Below are 11535 nucleotides of genomic sequence, written 5' to 3' on the forward strand. Positions count from 1 at the left end.
GTGACTGGCGATCGACCCCTGGGGGAAATTCGCCCAGAGAGCGCAGGAGGCACAAACCGCCAGCCCAATAGCAATAAGCTTATCCGCAAATGACGATCGGCAGGCCTACAGGATCACAGGGCTCCCGGTTTGGCTCCCGAGCCCGCGGAAGATCGTGGAGTGCAGGGGAGATTTGTAATTCTGTGTGCTTGAATCGCTGTTAGCGCTGTTGGTGTGCCTGCGAGCGGGCGAGCGAGTGAGACTTTGTCTGGGACTTTGGGTCCTTCTGCCCATAGGGTTGCTATAAGGGGCGAGGGCGATCCCCAGGCAAAAGACCCATTGAACTCAGTTGACGACAGAATTACCTTCTCTCCACGAATATACCCTGGCTCAGTGCCGCTGTAGACGATGAAGCTTGCCGTCCAGTCTGTCGTCGGCCTCGTTGGCCTTGCCTCCGCCGGCATCCACGTCGACATCAACCTTGGCGGCCACGGCCACCATCATGGCTCTCACCAGTGGATGCCCGCCATGCTTGGAGACGGTACACTCAGCTGTCTAACATCATGAATATCAAGCTAACTGTGCGACAGCCCGTAGCCCATGCCCCATGCTCAACACCCTCGCAAACCACAACTACATACCCCGCGACGGCCGCAACATCACGCGCCCTGACCTCGTCAATGCCCTAACTTCGCTGTTCAATTTTAACCCGGACCTGGCGAATGGCCAGTTCGAGAACGGTCTTCTGGGGAACCCGGAGCCAGATGCTGATTACTTCGATCTGTGCGTTCACCTGCATTTATCTCCAATCCTTCGATCTCCAAGATCGTACTAACACTAACCACCAGCGACCAGCTAAACCAGCACAACATCCTCGAACACGACGCCAGTTTCAGGTACCCAACCAGGAAAACCAAACATCGCTCCCCAGATGTTTACAATACTAATGTAATAATCGTTACAGCCGCGCAGACGCCTACTTCGGCCCCGCCGACACATTCGACCAGGCCGTCTTCGACCAAACCAAGTCGTACTGGACCGCGCCCACCGTGACAACGACCATGCTGGCAAACAGCAAGGTCGCGCGCCAGCTGAACTCCAAGGCCTTCAACCCGACGTACGTGTTTACCGCGAAGCAGAACGAGATCAACCTCGGCGAGGTGGGCGGGCTGATTGCGGCGTTTGGGGACGTTGAGGCCGGTGTTGTTGATCGCGCGTTTCTGGAGTATTTCTTTGGTGCGTTGTCCCCGGGAGTCACATTTTGTGGTCCTGCGCTTCTTCTGCTTCTTTTGTTGGATGGGGAGGTGCTGACGACTGACTGACTTTGTTTAGAAAATGAGCGTCTCCCCATGGGGCTGGGATGGAGTGCCGAGAAGCAGAACGTCGAGGTGACGCAGGAGCGCATGGCCAAGGTTGCGGCCACGATCGGGAAGGGGATGAGTCTGATTACCGAGTCTGCGGAGGAGGAGAAGAAGGAGGAGGAGTCCGGGTCGGCCCAGAAGAGGAGTCCTCATGCTGGGCTGTACTAGATTAGGTCTTGAGGTCGTCGGAAGTGGTTAAGAGGGATGGACTGGATTGGATTGGCCTATTTACTTCGACAGCGTACAGCTATTTAAATAGAGTACTTTTTAATTCTCCTGGGAGTGTTGGGGGATGCAGCCTTCGGGGTCTGGTCACTCACTTCCTGCATTGCGTGGTTTTCGTGGAGATGCGAGCTCCTGATTATGGACGGGGGTGAGTCCGCTTGGGATTCTGCCTGTTGTGCTGTAGGGCGCGGAGCCCTATTCTCTCGAATATCGCTTCACATCTAGGGTAGTCTGGAATTCGCGTCACTTGAATCTGGGATTCTCGAATCCCGTGGTATTGTTTCGGGTGCCCGAGTAACTGGACGAAGGGTTATCTACCTGACCAGCATGTCGACCTTGTCCTCAGGGCACAGAAAGAACGGGTTGCCATTTTTCCAAGAATATAATCTCTGGATCGACCCGCTCAGTACTCGGGACTAGCTCCTAATCTAGCGAGTCTTAGCCTTAAAGGGTTGAAGAGCAGATCCAAGCCAGGATATCAATCAATAGTTGCGCTAGCTATATCTAGTGTGTTGCTAAAAATTGATACCGCTGATCCGGCTCAGGGCAGACGTAAATTATAGCTCGCGTATGAGAGGTGGTCGCACCCTTTCAGGATAACCCCGTTCCCAATTTTTCGCGACGGGTTGCGCTGAGACGGGCTGAGTTGAGTTGAGTATGGATAACAAGCGTCTTGAGGCTCAAATTCAAGAGGCAGAGCCGAGTTTGCAAAGCACTTAGGGCTTGGTACAGATTCTTCGAAAAGAAACTGCACTTGTCCCGCATTCTCGAGATCTTGAACACTGGAATCATGCATTTATTTCCGCTAATTGGATACCGGTCGTTCGCAGATGAGGAATTCTGACGTTCCCATTTGGCCCGTCGTCGCTTTATGTCGTGACTGGCGTCGACAGAATTCAGATTGCTTCTAGTTAAAAATTCACATCATATAATGAATGCATTGGGAATCATGAAATTCAGAGAACTATATCCCCACCTGGGATAAAACGAAGGTCTAACCATTCTATCGCATACGTCTCATAGCCAGCATCAAATACATATCAGACAACACTCAAATCGCATCCCACGACGCAGCGAAACCTCGCCTAGCCATAGGTAATGGCAACCAGGAGATCGCCATTGCCATTGGCGTAGGCGTTACCTGCTGAGACAACTTGAAGTGAGAAACCATCCGCAAAGGTCAGGATGAAATCAATATAAATGGTGAGTCTTACCGGTAACCTCGTCCCCGCGGGTGCATGTATCGATGATCTGCTGAACGGCAAGAGCAACATCGCGACTAGAGACCGAGACATACATCGTCAGCAATCTGTTATCTCAACAGAGTATAGAAAGGAAGAGGTTAAGAAAGACGTACCACGCAGAAGTCACACCCTCCTTCTTATTCCGAATGTTGCTCCCGACAATAACTGTGTGTCCGTCCTCGCAGAAATTCTGGTTGGCGCCGCTGACATGGCAGTCCTGGTCGCCTCGGCCGCGCAGGAAGTTGAGGCAGGCCTCGGCCTCGCTGAGGGGGCGGTAATCGAGGTCGACGCAGGTGGCGCGCTTGTCGAGATGGGCGGATTCAAGCGGCGAGGCGAGGACTGCTCCGGTGATGGAGAGGAGGGAAACGAGAGTTGCGAGCGTTGCGGTCTTCATTTTTATAGTAACTGATAACTTCCCGATGATTTGAGAGAGGATGAGGATAAGGATGATGAGGTAGAATAGAAAGAGAGCAAGAAGGGAATCCTGACGCCTTTTATATCTTGGATGGTAGCATTCAGCTGAGAGACAATTTTAGATCCGGAACGGATATCGTAAGACCATGGGCATCCACTCCGAACTTCCCAGTGAAGACTCTGAAGAGTAAACTTGACCAGGCAGAGACATCCTGCGAACAAGCACCAGCCAAGGCGCCGCCTCCGTGATGATCGTCAGTGCTAAAATAAGGCCCCCGGGGCGCCGAACACGCCGTTTCCCACTCGGTTGGTAGCAGCGTGGCATTGCGGCCGTCTGCACTGCCTCGCTGAAGTGGCGGATGCTTGATAGATACTCCACACTCACGGCGGATATCGTCTGGATTCCGCCGTCAGCTCTGTCCACTCCCGTCTGAGGAGAAGGTGGCACGCTTTCTCGCCGATCCCCACCGGGATTCGCGGCTGAGGCGTGCGGGATCGTGGGCGAATGATCCCTCGCGCTTGGGAGGCTGTTCAAGATGAAGATGACTCCATGGGGATCGTTCTCGGTACGGATTTCGGATCTGGATCTGGCAATCTCATCTGTCTCTGGGTTGATGGGAGGGCATAACGGGGTAGCTACGGAGGATATGGAATCCGACTCCGCCGACCGATATTCCTCGGCAGAATTCTATTCTTGGAGGGCGGAATATCTCTGCTATTTTTATGGACAAATCGTGACCATAGGCGACTTCCGAGTAAGGGCATCGAAGAATTACGCAGAGCTAGGGAACGGATGTTTGGACTCACTAAGGTGAGAATGAAGGCGGGATAACTACGATGGTAGGAAGATATCAACAGTCTTTGAGGCATTAAAAAAGAAATATGTACTCTATGATAAAGTAGATAAATACATTGAAGCCTGCGCCGTACGCCCAGGCACCCAAATCCAACGGATGTGTACATAAAGACTTGAAACGCTTCTAATCAGCAGTTCCACCCTAAGTTCGATATCGGACAGGGGTGAATGAACGGCCACTAAAAGCCGGTTTCATCAGACGCACCAATAAGACCTGCCGTTCAGTCATCCCTTTCCAGGCAAGGTTTCCCCCATAAGGCGTGGCATCTTGCACTCTCGAGAATATTCTCCGTGTATCCCATCTCAACTTCGACGTCAATACCTTCCCCATCACCCGAGTTGACAAGGCTCCCGCCCCCGACTTTCGACGGGATATGGTGGCGAAACAGCTCCGGCAACACCGATATGCAGGTCAAGTCTCGCTCCCTGCAGCCGTTCATCAACGCGATGTCGAAGGCTTCATCTTTACCCGCGCCGACGTCGAGCAGCACCTTCTTGGCGCCCTCCCTGGTCAACGCGTAGGCAAAGCTGCAAATGGGCCCGGCAGAATGAAAGACGGCGCGCTGGGCCGCGGCCAGATTCTCGACACGACCTTTGGCGAAACCGACGTACTTATCGACCGGACACACAGTCTTGTCATTGACGTATATGGTCTCCATGTGCGGATCCCAGCCCTCACCGCAGTGGCCAATCCAAAGAACATCCCACGAGTGACCGTAGGGCGCCTTCTCCGACGGGTCCGTCTTGGTTAGTTGGCGCACAGCCTCGGCGATGGCGACCATCTCTTCGTGGATCGAGAGGTCCCAGTCGACATCGTCTTCGAGGATCAGCGCTGTTTCGTAGTTCGACTGCACGACGTGCTTGATCAGGTCGAGGTGAGCGACCCATGCGGTGGCCGAGCCGTGGTTGGGGTGTGTTCGGTCCTCGGAGCCTAGGCCGGCGAAGGCATCGATTATTTCGGGGTGGATAGGCGGTTGGGGTGGGATTTGGATTTGCAGGCCTGTGAACTGTGCTGCGGCTTGGAGGCCGGTTGTGCGCCAGGAGGGGAACGGAGAGAGTGCTAGGATTGCTTCGAACTGGAAAGTCGTTAGAATTGCGATGAGTACAGAAGGCAAGCAATAGAGCGTGCCCAGGCGTGGACTCACTCCCAAGGTTGAATTTCCCGCGGCCTCTGTCGGCGGACCAGATGGAGGCAGATCTGGGTTTGTGAGGGGAGGTAGGGAGGTGTCATTGTCGGCAGAGAAGGTGTGAGGACGTGGGATGACGGTCGGTCGCTGGGGGAGAGAGAGGAAGTAAAGCGTCCAGAGAAGAGTACATGCAGCACCCGCACCGCAAAGATACCATCGCCAGCGCACCAGATATGCCCGAGCAACGGTGGGCAGCGTCATACTGACGACGGGGAGGATGGGACGGTCGTGTGTCCATCAGAATTCAGGGGAAAAGAGCGAGACTGCCGGAGATCAGATTTCTCGTGTGGACCCTGAGCTACCCTGGGCCACTCTGGGCAGTTGAGAGGCTCGAGGCAGATGGCGTGCTAAGCACGGGCACGTGTGTTAGCCACGCCACAACATTGGTCTGAAGATCACTTGGCCTTGGCGTCTGTTTTGACAGGTCGAGATGCTGAGTCATTTCTTGAAGAGAACACATCAAATTCTGCATCGGAGATCATGGGTCCAGTGGAGCCGTGGTCCTCAGCAGCAGCCTGAGGCACCCCAGCCGTGATCTCATAATAGGGGTGCAATCGATGCTGAATTAGTGGGAATTTTTTTTTTTTTTTTTAAATAAAAGAGAAAGAAAGAAAAAAATTGTCAAGATCATCAAATTGGTATGCGCAACTTGTGTGCTGACAAACAACCAGGCAAATCAACAACAGTAAATCATGTTCCTCTCCCTCAGCTCAAGATCTCGAACAAGGTCGAAAGCGTGGCTCTTTTCATACAAGAATGAACCGGGGAAAAAGAGATCACGGCTAGTCCCGTTGTTGGTCCTTCTTGGCCCGACAGACAAGCCTCCGGAATATTCCCCGCATCCCCCAATTGCTGCCATCAACCCATTGAGCTTCCTTCTTCCGGGTTCTGGGGGCATAGCTACAACCAAGAAGGAGGTACAGTTTCTACAGCGAATGTACAAAATTGAAAAGTCCGTTACATCAGGGTATGGTTTATTATTCTATTCTTACTCTTCTTTCTCTTCTCAAACTAGTCGCGCAAGGATCTCGTCGTCGCTGCCAGAACATTCCACCTCGAAAAATTTCTTTGCCAACAGCCTCCTGATCCTCCATGTCAAGACGGAAGTCATCCAAGCGAGTGAGGCCTTGAAAGGACTGATGGCAAACTAAGTTTTTCTTATGTCTGGATCTTTGCCCGACAAGACAGCGTACTATATTCTGGAAAATGGGCAGATTAACTTAATCAGCCAAAGACACTGGCTCTAGGAAGTCAAGGTAATTCCAACCAAGGACAGGGGCCTAGGGATAAAGACCGCTTGATTATTAGTTTACATAAAAATACCAAGTCTCCTCGTGTATGTTGATAGAGATCTTGAAAAGCAAGTCACCCGCGAGGTTAAAACGGGCGAAATTCTTCACAAGAATCCCTACCCAAACATTATAGTTTATTATGGTTGCCAGGACACCCATGGCCGAGTCTCTGGACTATACTTCAAGCGATATATATCTACACTTCTTGAAGCAGTCAACCCTTAATATCTTGGCAATGTTGTCTTTCTTGCAAGCACGCGCCAGCTTGTGAAGGAGAATATGGAAAATTGGGCTAGAAGGAATTTTGGCTGCTATTAAACACCCCCACCCCCCCGGACTTGTTCATAATGACGTTAACCCTGCAAATATTATGCTCGTCCAGGACGGTACGCTTATCCTCATAACGATAGTGGTTGATATATTGGGGAGTCGTTGCACAACACCAAAACCAAACGCACTCACCACTGGCACGACCCTTCCGTCGATATTTCGCTCATGAAAAGCGACCTTGACGCTTTCAAAGATCTACAAACCTGGCTGACTGGATCGGCGGGCGACGGGTTTCTTTTTGGATGAGGTGCCTATCGCTGGAGACGTGCGAGAGAGAAAGCGCAAATTGACCGGCAAAATCCAGTCCGAGTATTGACAGATTTCCCCTTAACGGATCGCCAACCGGGTATAATTTGCCCTTTCCTGGGGTTTTGGCATCCGGGGAATTGCTCCTGTCCATCTCCATCTGTGGTAGTCAAATGAGGCATGTGCTACTCGTTGTAGCTTCATGAGAGGCTCTCTGATGTCCTCTTCAAGCTCCTCTTCCTCCTCCTCGTCCTCTTCCATGTCAACATCGTCTTCCAGACCATCATTGTCATCGCACCCCAACCGACCACTCTTCTAATATTGGACCAATTGTTTCCGCATCGTCCCTAAACCAAAGATCCCATAGTATTCTCAATCTCTTCGTATCGACGGCAATATCTTCGTATGGCAGCTGGGGCAGAGCGTCACCCCATTGGCTGCTGAAGCCAGATCGAAGTTGATCAGGCCGGGCGTGGGAAGAATTTTAGCCCTGTTATTCCCGGTTGAGCCTTCATCCGTATAAATGCCCATAAATACTCGAGTCGCTAAACATACGAGCTTCGCTGGGAAGGACAGGACGTGAGCGCACTGCACCACTCATTGTTTGTACCTGGGTTTTTAGCCGAATCGAGAATCTGGGGCTCGTCTTCGGATACTGTTTCGAGGGAAGGTGCAGTCGAGTCGCTGTGATCGAGTTGCCTAGGAGATTCGGACATGCTCAGGCCTTGTTCCGGATCATAAGGCCCTCAGATCATCAACTCGAAGGACCGCTCTAGAGTCCTGCCGAGTCCACCTTTCTGGTGTTCAGCCCAAGTCTTCTGCAGGGTTTCCCTGAAGTTGTGATTGTAAGTAATTGGATGCCCTGGCAGCACAGGTTGCAATTTTGGCGCGGCTGAGATGAACTCAGCAAGGCTGAGAAAACCAAGGCGAGGCTGAATGGCAGGCGCGATGCCCAAAACCCCGCTCTCCCTTTCTCTATAATCTCTCCACATGAGACAACGTACATCGACAGCATTCCTACATCCTGCTATTTGAGGAGGCCCAGCCGTGTTGCTTTCTTTTGTCCTTTAGAATGTCCGAATCTCCTAGGAAATTCGATCACAGCGACTATACGGTCGGGTGGATATGTGCCCTGCCTGAGACCGAGCTGGTCGCCGCCGGGGCCATGTTGGATGAAGAGCATCCAGTCCTTCCGGCGGCTAATCCGAACGACACGAATTCGTACCTTCTGGGCAGGATAGGTGATCACAATGTGGTCATTGCCTGTTTGCCTGCGGAAACAACAGGCAAGGTGTCTGCTGCTACTGTCGCCAAGGACATGCTGCGCAGCTTTCCAGCCGTCAGGTTTGGGCTGATGGTCGGGACTGGTGGTGGGGCGCCTTATTACGGCTTGCGGGAAAACAATGGAGAGAGTGAGCAATCGGAGGAAGATTCTGAAGATGACTCCGAAGACATGCAAGATATCAGACTGGGTGACGTTATTATTAGCCTGCATTCAAAGTCCACAGAAGCCGTGGTGCAGTATGACTTTGGCAAGTCACTGCAGGCAAAAGAGTTTATCCATATTGGTGGCCAACTGAACAAGCCGCCACATATCGTGTTGAACGCGGTTTCCATGCTCCGTGGTCAGCATGCACGGAAAGGCCCGAAGATCCCTGCACTACTCGCAGACATGCTCGCCAACAACCCCCTTATGGCAACGAGGTTCAGCTACCCTGGTCCAGGAAAAGACCGCCTTTTTAAGTCAGATGTGATTCACAATGAGGGGAAGAGATCGTGCAAATCATGCTGTGGGCCCGACAATGTTAACCTTGTCAGGAGGAAAGACAGGTATAACAATGACCCCCAGATACATTACGGGACTATTGGATCTGCGGGTCGGGTGCTAGAGGATGCCACATTGAGAGTTAAGTGGGCACAAAAGGCGAAAATTAAGTGCTTTGAAATGGAGGCTGCTGGTAAGGCCTTGTTTAATCCGCCGCGGAATTTTCGCATCTAATCTTCTTAGGGCTTTTGGACTCGTTTCCCTGTCTCGTTATCCGAGGTATCTGTGACTATGCCGATTCGCACAAGAACAAGGTCTGGCAGCCATACGCTGCAGCAACTGCAGCATCCTACGCAAAAGAACTTCTGCTTGTCATTCCTGGGCAAGGTGTTAGGGATTTACCCTGGATTAAGCAATGTACGTAACCTTGTCAGACAGCACGTCTAGATTTTAAATAAATGCTTATCATCATCCAGCGCTTGACAGAATAGCGGCAGATATTGAGACGATGAGGTCTAACTTCGACAGGATGGAAAGCTCTGACATTCTCGACTGGCTCACGCCGGTCAACTATGGCGCTCAACAAACTGATAATCTCCGGAGGCGACAGATAGGAACTGGCAAATGGCTTCTCGATTCTACCGAGTTCCAGCATTGGGTGAACGCTGGGAAGCAGACGCTGTTCTGTCCAGGCATTCCTGGAGCTGGGAAGACAATCCTGACAGCAATTGTGATCGACGAGCTTTATAAAAAGTTTGAATCCGACGCCAGTATTGGTATAGCATACATTTACTGCAACTTTCGGCAACATCATGAGCAAAAAGCTGAGGACCTCCTCGCAAGTCTGCTGAAACAGCTGTGCCAGCAACAGTCTTCGTTGCCAAATAGTGTGCAACTTCTCCACGACCATCATAAGAAGAAACAAACACAGCCGACGGCTAGCGAAATCTCGACAGCTCTCCAGTCTGTGGCTGCGATATACTCTCGAGTCTTTATCATCGTTGATGCGCTTGACGAATCTCAATTATACGATGGTTGTCGGACTAGAATTCTTTCCGAGATTTTCGCACTCCAAGCAAAGTGCGGAGTAAACATCTTCGCCACTTCGAGAATTATTCCAGAAATTGAGAAAATATTCGAAGGAAGCATGCGGGTCACAATACGTGCGACTAATAATGATGTGCGGAGTTATCTAGATGCTAACATACCGCAGCTACCAGCATTTGTGATCAGCAGTCCTGAGCTGCAGGAAGAAATTAAGACCGCAATTGTCAAGGCAGCCGACGGGATGTATGTCTCCTACCCTCTTCTAGATAAAACGTGCTGAATTTGCTAGGTTCCTACTGGCACGACTTCACCTCGACTCTTTGGTTGGGAAGACATCGCGCAAATCTATCCAAGCCACTCTTCAGGCCCTACCGACTGGATCTGGCGCATATGATCATGCCTACAATGACGCTGTTGAACGAATCGAAGGACAGCATAAAGAGCAGAAGGCGCTTGCGAAGCAAGTCATAGGCTGGATCATCTGTGCAAGAAGGCCGTTGACTTGTGATGAACTTCAGCATGCACTTGCAGTGGAACTTGGCACGCGTGAGCTCGACCAGGATAACATCCCCCCATTTGAAGTCATGCTTTCAGTATGCGCGGGATTGGTCACTATCGACGAAGCAAGCCGTGTCATTCGGCTAGTTCACTATACGACGCAAGAATACTTTGAGCGAACGCAGAAACATTGGTTTCCAGATGCAGAGACCGAGATTACAAGAATATGCGTTACATACCTGTCGTTTAGCATCTTTGAGAGCGGCTACTGTCGATCTTATGCCGAGTTTAAGGACCGCCTACAGTCTAATAGGCTTTTCACTTACGCCGCACAAAATTGGGGACACCATGCTCGCATGTCGTCAATTGAAGGGGACGGATTGATACTGAATTTTCTTCGTCATAAGGCTAATATTTCTGCCTTCGCTCAGGCTATCATGACTTCCACAACGTTCAAGTGGAGTGACAAGGATCCTCAGATGATAGGTCTTCATATTGCCGCACACTTTGGACTTGTGCAGTCGACGACAACCCTACTCAACGGGCAACACAATCCGAGTCCCAGGGACGTAAACGGGCAAACACCGCTACATTACGCTGCAAAGAACGGGTATCAAGAGATAGTGAAGCTACTGCTTGATAAAGATGCTAATCCTAATATCAAGGATAATGGACGCTGGACACCGCTATACGATGCCGCGCGCAATGGGCATCAGGAGATAGTCAAGTTGCTGCTTGACAAAGGGGCTAATCCTAATATCAGTACGGATGGCTCACCACTACACTTCGCCATAATCTATAGACATCAGGAGATAGTCAAGTTGCTGCTTGACAAAGGGGCTAATCCTTATATTAGTAAGGATGGCTTGACAGCGCTACACGATGCCGCGCGCAATGGGCATCAGGAGATAGTCAAGTTGCTGCTTAACAAAGGGGCTAATCCTGATATCAGTAAGGGTGGCTTGACACCACTACACTTCGCCACAATCTATAGACATCAGGAGATAGTCAAGTTGCTGCTTGACAAAAGGGCTAATCCTGATATCAGTAAGGATGGCTTGACACCACTACACTTCGCTATAATCTATAGA

General features: G+C 51.1%; 5 protein-coding genes across 5 annotated transcripts; 2 read left to right on the forward strand and 3 right to left on the reverse strand.

Moving 5' to 3' along the window:
* Positions 1–293: 293 nt before the first annotated feature.
* On the forward strand, positions 294–1916 carry BJX67DRAFT_266781 (peroxidase family protein). The gene is made up of 5 exons (XM_071026444.1): positions 294–520; positions 570–762; positions 828–875; positions 944–1215; positions 1312–1916. Exons 1-5 carry the CDS (start codon positions 388–390, stop codon positions 1506–1508), a joined length of 843 nt encoding a protein of 280 aa, XP_070882188.1. The 5' UTR covers positions 294–387; the 3' UTR covers positions 1509–1916.
* A 91-nt stretch (positions 1917–2007) lies between these two features.
* BJX67DRAFT_364459 (uncharacterized protein) lies at positions 2008–3829 on the reverse strand. The gene is made up of 3 exons (XM_071030197.1): positions 2923–3829; positions 2780–2844; positions 2008–2709 (listed from the first exon to the last, which is right to left on the reverse strand). The coding sequence occupies exons 1-3, from the start codon at positions 3201–3203 to the stop codon at positions 2651–2653; spliced, it is 405 nt and encodes a 134-aa protein (XP_070882189.1). The 5' UTR covers positions 3204–3829; the 3' UTR covers positions 2008–2650.
* A 243-nt stretch (positions 3830–4072) lies between these two features.
* Positions 4073–5839, reverse strand: BJX67DRAFT_266820 (uncharacterized protein). The gene has a single exon (XM_071026445.1). The coding sequence runs from the start codon at positions 5465–5467 to the stop codon at positions 4301–4303; it is 1167 nt and encodes a 388-aa protein (XP_070882190.1). The 5' UTR covers positions 5468–5839; the 3' UTR covers positions 4073–4300.
* Positions 5840–5849: 10 nt separating this feature from the next.
* On the reverse strand, positions 5850–6234 carry BJX67DRAFT_364465 (uncharacterized protein). Its single transcript, XM_071030198.1, has one exon. The coding sequence runs from the start codon at positions 6162–6164 to the stop codon at positions 5943–5945; it is 222 nt and encodes a 73-aa protein (XP_070882191.1). The 5' UTR covers positions 6165–6234; the 3' UTR covers positions 5850–5942.
* A 4242-nt stretch (positions 6235–10476) lies between these two features.
* Positions 10477–11219, forward strand: BJX67DRAFT_364466 (uncharacterized protein). Its single transcript, XM_071030199.1, has 2 exons — positions 10477–10595; positions 10684–11219. Exons 1-2 carry the CDS (start codon positions 10531–10533, stop codon positions 10826–10828), a joined length of 210 nt encoding a protein of 69 aa, XP_070882192.1. The 5' UTR covers positions 10477–10530; the 3' UTR covers positions 10829–11219.
* Positions 11220–11535: the final 316 nt, after the last annotated feature.

This window comes from Aspergillus lucknowensis, assembly GCF_044049455.1.
Source record: "Aspergillus lucknowensis strain CBS 449.75 chromosome Unknown BJX67scaffold_55, whole genome shotgun sequence".
NCBI lineage: Eukaryota > Fungi > Ascomycota > Eurotiomycetes > Eurotiales > Aspergillaceae > Aspergillus > Aspergillus lucknowensis.